Raw genomic sequence first — 18,603 nt, 5'->3', positions numbered from 1 at the left:
CCCCAACGCTTCAAAAAGGGAAGTAATCAAAGTCTTGGGAAAGACCTAATTGAGAATACGGAATGGCATGGAAATGAGAATGACTTGAAATAGAACGCCAGAAACTCGTTTCATGTCTCCATGTTTTTCTGAAAGGCATAATTGCAGTTTTACATATAAGAATCGCTTAAAGCTCGCAAGTCTGCCAGCGCGCTGTTACTGGTGACTTTAGATCATGGGGGTCTGTTTCATGTGACTTTTTTCGGCTTTTCGTGTGTGTATACGTCATACTGGATGAAACTGCACTTCAGCACATATTGTGGCTTCTCTGTTGTTGGCTACAAGCCCACTTACTGGCGCCATTGCTAAAATGAAGACATTCAAGAGGGACAAGGGAGTCCTCCGCTTCCTCAGGCAGCTCCATGGATGTTGGAGCTGCCTGCACATCTGGCTGTCAAACAGCTTATGCCGCGGAGCTCATTATTGCTCTAAGTGTTTGCTCTGGATCTGTGCTTCACGCGTTTTATTTACATGCTTTATTTTTCATTTTATGAACAAATCGATAACTAGACTTACTCTTTATCACACTGGATTAGTTTTATTTATTCCCTTTGAATTTGATTAAAAAGCTGTCAAACGTAAGTCTACATTTTTATCAGCAGAATACTTTCATAAAACCGGTATGAGATGTGTTCAACTAGAACATACTTTTCAAAATAAAACAATGTTTGATATATTCTAGACAGTTACCCTTTTGTTTATCCATGACAACTGAAACTAACCATCAAATGGATAAAGCAATCTAAGTCTAGTCAAGTAATCCTTAGGGCATATGAAAAAAAAAGGCCTTTAAAAAAAGTTATTTTTCTAGATGGATTTAATGTAATTCACCAATAAAGCATCCTCAGAAGCATAATAAAAATTCTACATAAAATGACATAGCCAGGGAAAAGGAAGATATACAGTTTGATGAAGATTCAAAATGGATGTTAGCATTAAAAATGAGCAGTCAGGCAATTCCTGTGTAATATAAAGATCAAAATTGCAGGACACTAATTTTGCTTCTAATTTATAAGATAGTGAGTTTATGGGACTACAAATAGTATTTATAAAAAAAATTCAATGGCAAATGCTTTGAACTGTCATTTTTTCTTGAGAAAAATTGCCATTCAACATGTTATATTTATAAATTTCACTGTATAGCATTGAAAATAGCTGGACTATATTTATATATACAGAAATATTCTGAAAAGATGAAATATATCTGTTTTGGTTGTGAACCAGATCTCCTTCATTCTATTTACAAATTAATAGCTTCTGCCTTCCTACCTCTTTGTGTTCTATCCGTGTCCAAGTAACAGTATGGAGTCATGCCTAAGGCAGCCTGGATCTTGGGAAAGCACATGTGTGCACATGCACCCCTACTCCCAACCACACTCACTCACTCATATCTCCACATACACAACCGCACACCCGATTTCCCTGGAGCAGCATTAAGGCCATTTTTTTGAATATGTGCTGTTCTTTGCATATTATTTAATAGCATGAGGCATGCATGATGTGTTCCTAGAAGTGCTAGAAGGAATAGCACCAAAGGGGTTAATGTAGAACACATATAGCAAATATTGTCAATTATTTTATTCAAATGTTTGGAACTTAAACACAAAATCATCATTAAGTTTTCACAAAATGAGGCATCTGTCGCTTGAAAGGCAAAAAATATTTCAGAAATATGTTTACAGAAATGTAAAAATATTAGGCATCAAGACAGATGTGAACGTATTCAGTAGCTTGTCTTGTCTGTCAGTCTTCCTCCGAGCTGAAGATCTTACTGTACTCGCTCAGCATGAGCTCAGCTATCTGGTTCTGGTAGACCATGTGGATCGCCATGTTTCCTGTTTCATTTTCAGCTCGCAGGAGGGTGGGTCCAAATACAATCCCTAAGCTTTGTGTGGACATGAGGTTCTTGGAGGCTTTGGCCACTATCCTGTGTAGAGAGAGAGAAAAAAGTAATTCCACTGGAGTTTGAAGTGAAGTTGTGGTTACTTTGGAGTGATTAAAAAAGGTTTTTCATTCAGGAAAAGTAACTGCATTACAACATTATTTAATCTTCTACCCTACATACTTTACTATATGGAAGTAGAACCTATGAGTTTTGGGGAAAGGATACATTGCCTTGTCCAACTGTTTACCCCATTATACCTGAGCATTGTGAATACTCAACAAATATTTGTGAAATGAATGAGTAAGTATATTAAACAGTAAAAATGACTGTGAAGTTAACAAGATGCAGCCTTTAAAATGCTTAGAGACAATTGAGGAAACAGGTGAGAGGCATGCAAAAAAAAAAAAATATTAGAACGCAAACAAAATAACCAGAACAATGTCTGTACAATTAGTAATTGAAGGTAGGCTTTTAAAAATTAAGTTTTTTGTGATTAGTGGTGAGTAAAGTATTCCTGGCAAATGCTAATTGGAATGTGTTTTGTAGAGGAGATAGGTTCTGAGACAGTTTGGTATATGGCAAAATTCTAAGCGTCTCCATTCATTTGGACAGCCAATTTAGCTTACTGCCACAATAAAATGCAGAATCCTGTAGCATTTGCACAGGAAAAGAGCCCCATTGGAATCAGATATGTATTTGCTTGTGTGAGGATCCTATGGAGAGCTGGAATACCAATGAAACACTAGGATTTGGTTTTATTAATGGTAATGACTTGCCTGTTCCAACACAGGACTCCTAAAAAGAAAATAAAGCCCCATCCTAGAAACTGATAATTAAAAAAGTAATGCTATTCTGACGGCTGAAGCCTACTTGATTTTATATTAAAATTCAGAAGAGTGGGGTTTTAGTGATAAGGAAATAAGGACAGCATATGGAAAGACAGGGTGCTAAGAAATATCAAACTCTTCATTCTATCAGACATCCCAACCCAAGGGAAATAAGAGTGTGGAAAATAAAGCAAGGCAAAGGAACACTTTTTTACCAGACAGTGGGGTCTCTGGCTTCAGAGCTCAGTGTGGAACATTGTTGAGTTGGTTGGACTTTAGAGGCCTCTCTTTGTTTGGCCTAAGTGGGCCTACATATCTCTGAATCACAGGAGGCAGAAAGACTGGTATTATAGTAGTCCCCCCTTATCTTCGGGGGATATGCTCCAGGAACCCCACCCCCCAGCCAGTGGATGCCTGAAACCTTAGATAGCACCGAACCGGATTGCCATCTATTGGAACATGTTTCTCTTCCATCCACAGATGTAATGCCATTTCCATCTTAATTTAGCACTCATCATGCACTGTGGCCATAACTTTTGCAGTCTGAGGTGCAACAGCAAGCCTAGCACACGTTTATTTTTCCTTCTTGACAATTTCACAGATGGAAGATTCATTCTTACCATAAATCACAGCAACCTCAGCATACAATTTTTATTCTTTCCTTATTAAGTCGAGACCTTCCACCTTTCCACTGAAAGGAAGCATGTTACGGCTTCTCTTTGGCATATGTGAATTGCCAGCATCACTACTCATGCGCTTTGGGGGCCATTGTGAAGTAAAATAAGGAATCCTCGAACACAAGCACTGTGATGCCACAATATTGAGCTGATAACTGGGAGGGCTACCCTATGAATGATGGCACCAGGGCAGACAGCTTGGAGACTCTGGACAAACGGAGGAGTTACATCCCAGGTGGGAGAACTCATCATGCTACTCAGAATGCTATGCCTCTTATTAATTGCATATTTCTGGAATTTTCCATTTCATACTTTCAGACTGTGGTTGACTTTGGATGACTGAAACCATGGAAAGTGAAACCATAGATAAGGGGGACTGTTGCATTTTTTTTTTTTCCCCTTCACAAACCTGAGTCTCTGAAGAACCACTTCTGTGACCAAGAGGCCATGCTGTCCATCTCTTGAAAGAGATTGAGCAGGGCCAACGCCATGCGTGTACTGCCTGGTACCTGCCCACCACCAAGCAAGCTCATGGCACATACTGTGGCCAGCAAAGCATATTTGACCTGACCAATGTTAATAATAATCAACTATTGTTCTAAGCGATTTTATTGTCTCATTTCTTCATCATAACAATCCCATGAAGTAGCTTCTACTATTAAGCTTGTTCAACACATGAGAACACTGAGAAGACTGAGTGATTTGACAGCCAGTGTTACACAAACTGACATTCAAGCCCAGGCAGTCTGGGTCCAGTACCTGTGGAAGCGTCACTGTCAGAGTCTGTAATGACTCCTGGCCCTAGTAACCGGGCCAACTTTTCACTCTGCCACCTTCCACATGACTATACGATCCATCATAAGAAGGTCCGAATTTTCGTTTTTCACTCTTAGAATTGTAATTGACAGCCTGGTGATAGTACATTTCTTGTGGGTAAAATGACTCAAATTTAGACTGAATATTCAGGATATTCTGCTTCCCATTTTCCCTTTTCTTCTGCTTTAAACAGAGAGCATTTGTACCTGTGAGCACTGTTGGCATGGCTACATTTCTGGAAGGGATTCTCATATTTTTAGAGTGTGAGTTATCTGAGACTTCAAATTTAAAGTTTCTTTTGGAATATAAGAAGCTATGCCACTTTGCTATTGCATTTGCCAAAATCCTATTGAGTGAATTAAGCATCCTCCTCTCTGTAGAGGGCAAGTGGAATGGACCTTTGCTTCTCTTTAACATGCCCATCTACCTCAGTTTAACATCTCTCCTGAGCATCTCCCAGATATGCATATTATACAAGCCATAAGTAAGATTCACAATACAGGCAATGCAGGTTTTTCCCTTTTGGTTTTAAATTAACACCTTTTTATGATACTAACTGCTTCATTAATTCCACCACACACATACATTTTAGAGGCAAATATGGAGATAGATAACAGAAATAATCAATTGAGCACTTATTAGGTAAAAGTTGTTTTAATAACTTTACCTATTGGTAACAAATGTCTAAATTGATAAGATTTATCTAGCAGAGAAGAGGGCTCAGAGGTCATGGGCCATGGAGAAGGTAGAAGCAAAAGCAAGACTATTGAAGGTACAAAGGTGAATGGGCCATCTTGGCCAACAGGGTAGTAGAAGAACATTAGGACTTGGAGTCCAGGAAATCTGAAAGGGCAAAAGGATAATGTAAACGTTGACAGGATCAAAGATACAGTTACCTATTTAATTTTAGTTGGTGCAGAGACAGTGAGATTAAGGTATCTGTGAGCCAAAACTGAGACCCACAAAGGTGAGGCTAAAAATCAAGGCATATGCAAGAGCTCATTAGTGGAGGGACAGTCTGAGTTTATGGGAGTGGAAGCTGCAAAAGGGGTCTATAGCTTTGGAGGAGCTTGCGTGGGTGGAGGGGTAACTCGGCTCTCAAGGGGGACTCAGGCCTTGAAGGGAGAGTAAGAAAACTGAAATAGGGATAGACTATTTACTATTTCTGTAGCATTCTTTATATTTTTGCTGCTCAGCAAAAGACCTGGTCTTAGAAACCAGAGTGGGGCCAAATGTGGGGGAGGGAACCAAGGAAGTTTGAAAGGGGAAAGAGATTATGTAAAAGTAGAGGATTGAAGATGCAGTTATACAAGAAAGAGTTGGAGGCTAGAGTTGCATGTCCGAGTGCCTCCTTGGGGAAAGGCATGTGCCTGCATGGCTGAGTGTCCCTTGGGAGAAGGCTTCTCTAAGCCACTGGGCCATCATGGGGGACTCCTGTAATGAATTTCTGCGAATGTATATTACCTAAATTTCCTGTGAAAAAATGTTCATTTTGTGCTTTTATGCATGTGTAAATATAAAATATTCATTCTGCCTCAAACCTGTATCCTTTATGTGCATTTCCCTGCACATTTTCCATTTGCTTTTAATAAAACTTTAACTTACACATGTTTTAAATAATCTCGTTTAAGTACATTTAAAAGATAACGCATAGTTTTGTATTCCTGTTATGTTTGCATTATTGCAGGTTAAATTTTTCAGCAGCTTGAGATTTTTTTCCTGAGTTAGGAAGATCAAGTTACTTGTAGTGACTTTTAAACAAATTAAGAGTCATTAAGAAAAAAGGTTAGATATAGTATTATATAGAACATAGGCTATCTTGCTTATTCACTATCTCAAATATGTATGTATGTGTAAATATATGTAATCTATATATATACATACAAGTTATATGTATATAAATATATACATACAATTTATATGTATATAAATATATACATACAATTTATATGTATATAAATATATACATACACATGTATATATATTTATATATGTACATACATGTACATATATATATGCAATTTATTTGCTAAATATCAACCAAATAGTAGTTCATGTGTTAAGAAATCACTGTCTTTAGGTTAGAAAAGATGAAGGTAAAGATCAATTTGGGGTAAAAGTCACCAAATACTGAACTATATAATTCATGTTAACTGACTAATACATTTTCATATTAAAGTTTATGTGGGGATAGACATTTTCAGCAAAGAAGGCCCCTGAACTGGGGATGTCTGGGAAAATGTATTAATGCTGTTATAAATGTCATGATTCAAATGGAAGCTTACGTATTCCCTACCATGCTGGACTCCTAAATAGTTAAGTGGTTGATTTAGGATCACAGAGAGAATCAACCACAATTTCAAATATATAGTTAGAATACTATCCTGCAAAATTATATTATTATAGATCTCTCTTTTTATATCTAATTATTACATCTCTTTTTATTTTTTTTTTAAGCTCACATCAAGAGAAACCATAATTTTCACTCTTATTGTGGGGGAACAGCTAGGGATTATTTCTGAAGGTTTCAACTAGTAAAACATATGTAGAAAAGAAGCATAGGCTGCTGGAAGAAATAAAAACCTTACATGGAATCATATAATTCAATTTAGTATCTTAGATGGAAAACTCTCAAAAACAGGTATACTTCAAGTAGCTTGAGCTTTAGTTGAGTTGTATTGTTGGTGGGGTGGATCTGATCCAGAAACCATATACATTTTTACCATGGCTTTGGCAATACCTTTCAATAAAGTTGGTTCTGTAAAACACCATTTCTCTGATATGCTTCACAAAAATGGCATTCCAACATAAAAGTTTTGGAGAAAATTGAGTGCCACTTTTTCTTCTTGGATATTCACAATGCACAAAAGTATAAAGTCTCTGAAAAGTCCTGCAGGAAAAAAAATCCTTGCCCATCTTTGTGTCTTCTCTAAATTACTTGAATCTTGTACATAGATTCTCTTTTCTGAGTAACACTGAAGAGTGTATATGAAGAAATGCTGCTCTCGTGTGTTTTGCTAAGGATCTACCATATATAAGTCTGAAAATGTTAGGAATTTTATCCTCCTATGCCACCCTGGCTTCACAGTTCTGTAGCAGCTAACTCAGAAAGAAGTCAGATTCTGGTCATTCTGGCTAGTTCCACCCCTCTGGTAGGACTTAGGTTTCATTAGGTCCTTAAACTCCATGACTGTGTTGTAAATTTTGAGCTACCATTTGACCTGTTTTTAGCAAAGAAATGAAAGAAACTCCCCTTTTATGATAAAACAAAGGCCAAAACGCAAAAGAAATAATCTGAATGAGAAAGGTAAAGGAAAGACATGGTTGGGACATTAACATGATAGTAGTGGGCAGGAAGGCCCAAAAATATTTAGACCTTATATCAGTATTTGGGAATTCCTCTTGATGTATGTTGACTCATCATTAATTTACTCCCAAGAAATCATAGCAAAGATACCTGATTCTAAGCAACATGAAGAGCTCAAAGTTTAGTGCCTAACTTAAGAATGCTTAACTAACAGAAAAAAAAGGCCCCAAACTGCAATTCTTGAGAAAGGCTATTTATTTATACTGCTTAGTTTTAAATAGCCTGACAAAAATATGATTTTATGAATTTGTTCATGAAATAGCACTTCGTGTGTATTCCTAGTAAAAGCATTTCTTATACCACTAAGTAAAATTCAAGTTTATAAAATCTTAAAATGAGTAAGAATTCATTTTTCTAGAGAGCTGAAAAGTGATATACAGTTTACAGCATAAAAGAAAGGAAATGTGAGTGCTACCTTTTGTCAGGCCCAAGTGGGAAGAATAGTGATCCATCAATTTAAGTTTATTTTAGAAACAATTTATAATCCAGTGCTACAGATGTTGGACCCCCGGAAAAGAAATCCTCTTGAAAAAGCCTTATGCTGGGTAAGTTTTTCCCAAAATGAGCTGAATTGCTAATTCAAAGAAATTTCTTAGTCGCGTGAAATCACAGCCAAATGACTCGAACTGAAAGAAAACTTTAATATACAACTAAAAATTAATGCTGAATTAAGAAGACTAAAGCCTGTAATAATAGTTCAGCTCCAAACAGATTTAAGGATGTGAACTTTCTTTTAAGTTTGTGCTTTGCAGTTACTATAGTGACTTGCAAAGTGTGTTGAAAGCCACATGATTGCCTGGAGGACAACTCTCAAGTTATGAAGGTGTATTAGAAATGTTCCCCTCTCTATCTCTGGAATGCCATGATTTTCCAACACACATAACTTTAGAATAGTTTTACAAAATAAGGAGAGTGTGGTGGTAAATGTATTCCTGCCATCAGGTCACACCTGGCTTGCAAAATATAGCTCAGCCACTGCATGTGAAATGTTAATTGTGACTTTGACCACTTAACTAAAGAGAGGCTGTTAAAAATAGAATAAATTTTCAATATGCTCAACTTATGTTTCCTATGTGCTATAACTATTTTGGGGGGGGATCCATGCTAACCATATGCTTGCCTACCCTCAATTTGCACAAACTATACTGCTATCTACACTGGCCTTTTTATAAGATTGAGGACTTAGCAGAAATTCCACCTTCTTTAAAGTTATAGTTGTGTGCCAGAAACATTCTCAAGTATTGGAAAAGCAGGAGAGCATTCACAAGTATTGTTGCATTTAATATTTGTGTGTTTCAAGGTAGTCATTCAAAGATAAGTCAGCCATTTTTTATATGCCAGTTTACATATCTGTTGGCTGAAATGAAAAGTCTTCAATTTTACATCTAAACATGTAATTCTTATTTTCCAAAATAACTATCATCCTCAATAGGAATTATTGCTATATTCTGACATTTTTGCTTTTAAATAAAAGCAAAAAATTAGCTTTGAAGTTATGCGTATATAATTCTGAAGTACATTATAGCAAAGGAGCGTTATATGGCAGTTGAGTATTGATAGCTAACATGGCCAGATTCTTTGCATTTATTGAACCTCTTTGCATGAATTTCAATGCAGAAGATTGAAACCTTTTCAATTATTCAGTTGTTTCATATTTTATTGATTGGGCATTATAGTGATATTCTAAAGTATCTCTAAAGCAATATTTAGAATATTTAATAAAATGTGAGAACTAAAAAGTGAAAAAATGAATGGTCCACAGGCTTCAATTAATAATTGATTTCTAATTGGAATATGTGTTCTGTAAGGTGATAACAAACACAGATAAAAATATCAGAACCAAAACTCTGACATAGTAGATAATACCAAAAAGAAACATTTACAGTAGTTACTGTTTGTTACTACTAATACCTTCTATGTGCTAATCACTGTGCTTCAAATATATCACAAATTTTAAAGGCAGATTTTAAAATCAGCTTTAATTTCTTTTTTTTTTTGATGATAAATGCATTCTATTAGTGAAAATTTGAAAACTTTAGAAGAGTATAATAAACACTGGTAACTCGATGTACCCATTTATTAGTTCATTAAAAATCTATTGTGTACTTACTATGTGTTTGACACTATTCTGGATATTAGGGATACTGCAATGAGTAAAATAGACAAAATCCCAGCTCAGAAGAAGCTTACAAACTAGTGGGGAAAACAGACAACAAACCGTACACAAAGCAATATAAAATGTGACTTCAGGCTCTGAAGTACTTCAAGAAAAGCTAAGAAAAAGAGAAGTAATGGTTCTTCCACCGACCCTAGGGAGCTTTAAAAAAAAAAACACTGATGGCCTTGAATCCATTCCCAGAGATTCTCTTTTATTTAATATTGGGCAAGGCCAGGCTGCCTTCATTTTTGAATGACCCCCAGGTAATACTAATGAGCAGAGAGTGGTAAGAAGTGCTACGTGTATTAGACGGAGTGCTCAGGGACGCCCTCTCTAAGGAAGGGAGATTTGAGCAGAGCCCTGTCGAGGTGCACATATCAGGGGAACGAGTGTTCTGGGCAGGGAATGGTAGGTACAATACCCTGGTGGTGAGGAATGCCAGCATAGAGCAGAGAATGCTCTCTGGCTGGAGGCCAGGGAGCAAAGCGAAAGAGGTAGGAAATGCTGTGGAGGGACTTATTTCTAAAGGTGATGGAAATCATTTCTTGAGTTCAAGGAGAATGACACTGTTAGCATTTAGAGATGATAGAAATGTTTATATAATGTATCTACATACAACTTTGAGAAAATGCACTTTATGTAATTCTGTATCTGGCATTTTTCACTTCTAACAGGAATAATTCCTATGACTTATATATGTAATATAGATCACTTCATCATTACCGTATATAGAAGAGAATGAATTGTGCCCTATGCTTTCATAGTATAAGTGAGATAAATAAATAAAAACTTCCCATGTACTCTTCCTCCACATTTTGGAGTATTGATTTAGGCAGTAGTTCTCATTCAGGAGCAATATTGTACCTTGCCCCAAGCCCCACCCCTCCACCTATAAGGGATTTGGCAGTATCTGGAGACAGTTTTGATTGTCATGAGAAGGTGGGGGTAGGAAATTACTACTGGTGTCTAATGGGTAGAGGCAAAGGGTGCTGCTAAACATGTTGCAATGCACCGGCAGCTCTGATGACAAAGAATTATCTGCCCCAAATGACAATAATGCTGCAGTTGAAGACCCCTGCCTTAGTGTAAAATAATAGAAATGTAACAACGATCGGTGGTTCTCAAACTTCACCCTTCAGGAAGATAATTTGGAAGGTATTAAAAGGCAGGTTGCTGGGCTCCACCTCCAGATTTCTGATTCAGCAAGTCCGGGAGGAGAGGCTTGATAAACGGCATTCCTGTCAAGTTCCCCAGCGGTAGCAGTACTGCTGGTCTGGCTGGGAACCACATCTTCAGAACCAGCACCACATTATCAAGTTATGGCTCTTTTTTCCTTAAAACATAACATGGGGGCGGGGGGAGGGGAGCCTATTAGTCCCGTTAGCAGTATTATAATTTGGTATTATTCTTTTTAAAAAATAGTCCGTCATTCTTTGAACTTAGGCTTCTTTGAATTTAGGAAATGGGGAAGAAGTTAATAAAGCAAGCAAGCAGCCATGTGCGTTTTCTCTCCCGTGAACATCTCCTGCCCGTTTCCTATTTACAGTGTGTGCTTTTATGTTTGCTTGTTTAACCCATTTTATTCTGTACAGCAAAACCAATAGATGGTCTTTTTGGGGGAAAAAAAGTACTAATCAGAAGTATTGAAAAGTAAAACGTAAAAACCTCCCCTGTTTCCTAGTCAAATTCCTTCATAACTATAATTAACAGATGGGTGTTCCTTCTGGATGTTTTTCTACTCATCTATCCATCTACCTATCTTTATATATTTATATATACACACACACACAATTATATATATAATTTTTTTCCTTTTTAAAAAAGATGAAATAAAAAATACATAATGTGCTAAAATTTGCTTTTCCCCCCTTCACTATGTATCACGGGCATGTTTCCAAGTCAGTACATATAAAAATACCTCATTCTTTTTTAAAAAGTTGTTACATTTCATAGTATGGAAATACCTTAATTTATTTAACCATTTCTCTGCTGCTAGGTTTTTAGGTTGCTTCTTCTAATTCTTTGCTATTACAGACAATGCTACAATAAAATCCTTGCATATGTAGATTTCTAAGTTTCTTTATGTCTTAAGAGTAACTTTTCATTACTTTTGTGGCACATACAATCTCCCAATTCTTGTGTTTCTTAATTTTATTTAGTTCTTATGTAGTCATATATAGTATTATTTATTTTAGATTTTTATCTTTGTTTTTATTATAAAATTCATCCATTTTAAAGAGATCAGATAACTATTATCAAGGTCTTGTTTTTAAAAATTATTTTAAATAGTTTTGAAAAGCATATCATCTAATTCATTGTATTTTGGTTGTGTGAAATTTGATGGTAATCTAAATGTATTTTTTTTCCTGGAAGCCAGTTAATTTTCCCTATGACATTTGTTGAATAAACCACCACTCCCCACTGATTTGTTTTACTGCTTTTTTTGTGCAGATTGCCTGCACTCGGCCACACACCCGGGTATTCAGTACTGTGCTGATTATGTATGTATGTATGTATGTATATATACATATATATATTTTTTTCTTTTTTTTTTTTTGAGACAGAGTCTCACTCTGTCACCCAGGCTGGAATGCAGTGACATTATTTCAGCTCACCGAAGCCTCCACCTCCCAAGTCGAAGCAATTCTCATGCCTTAGCTCCCAAATAGCCACGCTTTACCATGCCTGGCTAATTTTTTGTATTTTTAGTAGAGACAGGGTTTTGCTATATTGGCCAGGCTGGTCTCGAACTCCTGACCTAAAGTGATCCGCCCGTCTCAGCCTCCCACAGTGCTGGGATTACAGGTGTGAGCTGCTGTGCCTGGCCTCTGTGTATTTTGATCCAGTACTCTGCTGTTTAAATCACTGTAACTTTATGGTATATTGGGATATATCTTCTCCCATTTTTTTTCTTTTGTTTGGAAGTAAGAGAAAATTTTCAGGTGAACTTTTTCAGATAAACAAAATGACCCTGAGAAAGACTGAAAATTTGATCCAAGACACACAGGAAGTAAGTGGCAGAGCCTAGATTAAGATGCAGATCTTTATTACTCTGTGATATAAATGTACTTTCTGCAAATAGCTAAGATGCAAGAATTTTGAGTTTGACATCAAGGGACTTCTTAATGGAGAGGCCTGAGACCTGAGGAAGACTTGGGGAAAAAAGTGAGGCAGAGTCAACAAGAAGTCTTGGGTGACATATTTTGATTTTTTAATCACCTAATTCACATCCAAGGATATATCTGCACAGATAAGAAGGGTGTTCAGATGGAAGAAAAACCAAATCAATATGTATTACTTTTTTTTCCAGATTCACACAGATTTAAAAACTTCTGAAAGCATTCATATCTAATTGTAAATAGAAATGCCCTATTAGCAAAATGATTATTTCAGTTATTGCTTTTTTTAGGTGTTTTTCCTCATGCTTTTAAAATGGTTTTAGCCATTTGCATTTAACTGTCTCTGCAGTAAAAGAATTCTTAATTTTTATTCCCTGAGCTCTGCTGATACACCAATAACCACTGATAATATCAACATCCTGGGAAGGCATTGCTCTGCGTTTAGGGGAGAAAGGCTAGAAAATATATTATGTTGGGAGTAGTTTTAGAAATAAAAAAATTGTAAGACTGTCATTATTTTCTACCTGAATTTGTCCAATATAGCTGTTTAAAAACTGTATGTGAGGCCAGGCGCGGTGGCTCACGCCTGTAATTCCAGCACTTTGGAAGGCCGAGTTGGGCGGATCAGGAGGTCAGGAAATCGAGACCATCCTGACTAACACAGTGAAAACCCCGCTTCTACTAAAAATACAAAAAATTAGCCTGGCGTGGTGGCGGGCGCCTGTAGTCCCAGCTACTGGGGAGGCCGAGGCGGGAGAATGGCGTGAACCCAGGAGGCGGAGCTTGCCGTGAGCCCAGATCGCGCCACTGCACTCCAGCTTGGGCGACAGGGCAAGACTCCGTCTCGGGGAAAAAAAAACACAAAAACCTGGTATGTGCTAGTAATATATTAGACAGAATATTGAGTGTTGTGCATGGATCAGCATTAATTAAGCCAAGCAGAATAATGCACCTAATTATAAGTTATTAGTGGAATATATAGTACTTAAATATTTGCCTTGTGATGTTAGATAAACGTAAAAGGAATATTTTTAGTATGCAGAATATTCCTCAACTTTTCTTTTGTTTTTCCTTTTTATGTAGGTGAAGAGAAGAGCCACTTTACTTTTCATTAAGGGCACTTACATAAAATCTTTAGCAGTTTTCTTGAGAATTGTCTCCTTGTTTAAAAGGTTGCAAAATAGTCAAAGGAGAATCAATTGCAATTTGGGTATCATCATCCAATTTGTGCTTAGTTTTACTTTCTGAGGAAAAATAAGTTTTAGACTTTTTTTTTTTTTTTTGGAGACAGAGTCTCACTCTGTTACCCAGGCTGAAGTGCAGTGGCATGATCTCGACTCACTGCAACCTCCACCTCTCTGGTTCAAGTGATTCTCCTGCCTCAGCTCTGGAGTAGCTGGGATTACAGGCACCCGCTACCACACCCTGCTAATTTTTGTAATTTTAGACAGGGTTTCACCATGTTGACCAGGCCGATCTCAAACTCCCTACCTAAGGGAATCCGCCCGGTCCCCCAAAGTGCTGGGATTACACATGTGAATCACCGCACCTGGCCAGTTTTAGACACTTTCTTCAGAGACTTTAAGAGGGAAGCTGTAAAACTAGTGAGCACCAAGGTGAATGTGGCCAGAGTGTGCCTTCTAAACGGAAGAGCACAGGAACTTAAAGTGTTTGGTTAGCCGGGGGGAAAGAATATTTAGGGAAGCCATGATGACTCAATGCAAAGAGCCATGACATGAAAGAAAGAGTCAACTTACCTCTTGTAATCCAGCTACTGGAATTGGCCCAGAGATGGATTTTACCTTTGTATGAAGAATTAGTGTTGTGAAAATAGAAAAGACTGCTTCAAAACAGTAATGCATTTACATATACTATGGAAAATTTAGAAAATGCAGATAAAGATAAAATAAGAATCACTCATAATTCTACTACTTAGACATTACCACTATTAACCCCCCTTTGGTATAGATTTCCCCCCCATATATACTGGCAAAGCATTGGGAGCCCCTATAAAAGATATTAAATATTTTATCCCCCAGAAAAGGCTATGAGTTCCCTATCAAGAGAAGTATTCAGGCAGGATGTTTGAGATTCCTGTATTGGATGGAAGGTTGAACAATCTTTGAAGTGTGGTTTGGGCTGCCGGATTAATGATAAAAGAATGAGCATTCTGGGAAAGTCAAAGTATCATTTGGGGATAAGATGAGGTAGTAGATAATGGCTGAGGCTTCTTCTCTACCCTTCCTTGTACCTTAGGCCTTTCCCCAAGGTTCAGTCAGCAGCACTGTGGCCTCAGTTCATGGGTGATACAGCAGATAAGCAGAAGTGCTTTTAATTTTTGCAAGGCAAGGCATTTGAGTTGCAAAGGATTGTGCTTTTGAGTTTCAAAAGCCTAAGTGCCAAAGGCCTCAGAGCTGCAGCCAAAATATGGACGGACTGATCAGTAGATTGGAAGGTAGGTAAAGAGCCAGGCTACTTTGCTGCCAGACTAGAGAAAGATTTTCTGGACTTGGGGAGGGAGGGTTAAGGAAAGGTGAGATGCGTATGTGGCCCAGGCCCTGGTCCTTCCTACTCCCGTTCCCTGGGAGTGCAGGCAGTTAGAAGGTTTGAGGATCCTTGAGAATCAGATCTGTATTCTTCTCTTTGGGGAAGACCTAGTAGTATGGCAGGATTCCAGAACTGCCTACACCTAGTATATCAGGAGCAGTTAAGTAGAAATTGCTGCCTTGTATATCTAGGCAGGGTGGCCAAAGATAGCTTCACAGAGTACTCCGTGAAGAGTGACTGAGATCCAGACCTGGGATTGGAAGTTGGGGATGATGACTGCAAATGAAAAGGGAATGAAGACCAGACTGCAGAGGTGGGAAAAGCTAGACACTTTCTCTGCTGCTAATCTGCTTTATTATCTTTCTCCAGCAGAATATAAATGCCTTAGGCACAAGGACTTTATCTGTTTTTGCTTAGTGCTGTATCCATAGAATAAGATTAGTGTTTGGCTCATGGTATTAAGTGTTCAATAAGTATTTGTTGAAATGCTGTATTAATGGATATCCTTTCTGCCCCTCCACCAAATGCTTCGGCTCTATGTAGCCCTCCAGAACTAATGATATCGCCAGAAAAAATCTGGAAGACAGTCTTAACTGACCAAATTTAAGTCATTTAGAAGAATAGGGCCTTGAAAGATAAATTAATTTTAATGTTGGCATAATAATTACATTTCTTGCACACCTAAATTTCATATGTACTATGAGAGGACAAGAAGATGAAGGCAAAAATAAAAAGTGCAACTATTTGAGAACTTAAGGGCCTGTAATTGTTCAGTGTGTCTTTCCTTCCCATATACTATCTGACAATGAGTTTCCAACATGTAACTAATTTGAACAAAACTGGCGTGAGAGGAATTTAGAATAGAGAGTAATTTTTATCTGTTTTATACTATGGTTGGATTGAAGCTAAAGATAATGATGCCATTTTTTTTGGCCATCTAAAATTTGACCATATAATTTTATTTTCGGCAAAATGCTTGATGCATCTGCAGAAATATAAACCCTTTCAAAATGTGTATAATACTTTGCTCAAAGATAGAAAATAATTTATTTTGCATTTACACATATAAATTTATCATCTTTACTACGGTGAAGGAATGAATTGTGCCAGTTTCTGCATATGTCCCTGTAAATATGGATGCTGGGCTAACTCATGATTCTGTCGTCCAGCACGTAGGACTGTGATCACCTGTTCTAAGAATTTCTACATGAAATGACTCATCTTTTAGGGACCACTATCAAGCATTATATTAAGCTTTATAACAGAGGGCTCTTCATCTGTTAAGGGACCATTCGTACATTTGCCAATTTGATAATTATGGTGGCTACTTTGGTTGCAGAGATGGGCCACTCAGATCTCCTTTCAAGGAAGGACCCCCTGCATAGTTGCAGGGGTAGCTGATGGCTTCCAGCTATCTTCTTCTTCAGGGTTTGCCTCAATTACAATAAGCCTCCTTGCTCAAGAACACTGACTGATCCATCAACATATATTTTATGTATGTATGTATGTATGTATGTATGTATGTATGTATGTATGTATTTTAGAGACAAGGGCTTGCTCTGTCATCCAGGCTAGAGTGCAGTGGCACAATCATAGCTCACTGTAACCTCAAACTTCCGGGGTCAAGCGATCTTCCCGTCTTGACCTGCTGAGTAGCTAGGACTACAGGTGTATACCACCATGCCCAGCTAATTAAAAAAATTTTTTTTTTTTTTGGTAAGATGGGGTCTCACTATGTTTCCCAGGCTGGTCTTGAACTCCTGGCCTCAGGTGATCTTCCTGCCTCAGCTTTCTGAAGTGCTGGGATTACAGGTGTGAGCCACTGCTCTGGCCCCCACTCAGTCAGTCAGTATAAAGGCTGGACCATTTCTGCCCACTGTGAGACAACTTTGACAGGCTCTATGTGTCCCACAGCTTCCTGGGGGTCTGACTGAAGCTTTCTTGGGACTGCACTGCACTTCAGCTTATTCCTCTGCCCAATCCTGTTGCCACCTCCTTCCTTCCACAGTGGTTAACCTTTAACAATGCCCTGATTGCCAAACTCTGTTTCAGGGGCTCCTTCTGGAGAACTGAACCCATGATTATTGGTTCTGTGAGTGGTCCCAGAAAGCCAGGAATAAGATGGAGATTTGGAGCTGGGTCACTCGCAGCCTGACTGGCAATGAGGAGTCCATTGATGGTGGCAGGTGGAATGCAGACGGGTCCTGGCACAAGGTAGCCAGTCCAATTGTGAAAACTCGCCCTGGTGGTGAATTAGGGCATTAGATCTGTGGAAGATACTAGCTGGTGTAATGTATGAGACATTTAGAAATGATAGTGGGAAGTCGTGGGTAGTAACTCAGTAACTCTAAGGTTAATGAAATTGAAGGGCTGTTGCTAAGCGTCGTTGATATTCTACAGAAAACTCGTATGTGATTATAGGGGCCTTTACTCTGTAAATGAGGGTTGACTGTAGGAGAGTCCATTACAGAACTAGGCTCACTGATTGCAATGGGGAAGCTGAGACACTGGTAATAGAGGCCAGGTGGTGGGGCTTAATTACTAGAAGCCAGGTAGATGCAATTTTTAATATATAAGTATCAGGGCTGAGGGGCAGCCAAGGGGGCCTGACTCACAGAATTATGAGATGGTCACTAGAATATAGCACCCTCTGGAACAAAATAAATGGGCAGTCAGGAAGGATGCTATTCTGTGTATATCATTGTATTTGAACAATATATCGAATTACTGTCTTCTAAGCTACTGTTGCTTTCTGGGCACATGGAGCTTCTTGGGTCCAGGCACCAGCTGTCAAGGCAAAGAGTCACTATCTAGGCAGGTGTAATTTAGTGTGATCAAAGGGAGGAGGCAAGGTTGCTGTTACACCAGGGGGACAGGGCGGTACCCAGATGATCCACATAGGGCTTCCAGTTCTCTGTTGCCCAGTTGTGATGGGTCATGAACAGGGCAGAAATTCTTGTCTGAGAAGACATGGTACACAGGAGCTTAGATCTCTCATGGATAAGGGTCTGGGACGTTGCATCTAGGGCACCCACCATGACCAGCAGAGACCATTGTTAAAGATGAGGGCAATCTCAAATAGAGAGTGGAGGATGGAGACAATGAGCTGGGCTCAGGTCCAGCTGTAGCTGCAGAGCTTGTAGTTATTCTTCTAAAGTTTCCTCTTCA

General features: G+C 38.3%; 1 protein-coding gene across 2 annotated transcripts in view; it reads right to left on the bottom strand.

Moving 5' to 3' along the window:
• Positions 1 to 1,602: 1,602 nt before the first annotated feature.
• The window catches only part of LOC105492611 (Rho GTPase activating protein 15), a 628,732-nt gene continuing 611,731 nt past the window's right edge, over positions 1,603 to 18,603 (bottom strand). For both annotated transcript variants that reach the window (XM_011759829.3, XM_011759830.3), the window contains exon 14: positions 1,603 to 1,966. In XM_011759829.3, coding sequence (XP_011758131.2) covers positions 1,783 to 1,966 — 184 coding nt within the window. In that variant the 3' untranslated portion in view covers positions 1,603 to 1,782. The remainder of the gene's footprint in view (positions 1,967 to 18,603) is intronic.

This window comes from Macaca nemestrina, chromosome 11, assembly GCF_043159975.1.
Source record: "Macaca nemestrina isolate mMacNem1 chromosome 11, mMacNem.hap1, whole genome shotgun sequence".
Classification (NCBI taxonomy): Eukaryota; Metazoa; Chordata; class Mammalia; order Primates; family Cercopithecidae; genus Macaca; species Macaca nemestrina.
Note: the sequence above shows the minus strand (reverse complement) of the source record. Positions and strands in the feature narration are given on the sequence as shown.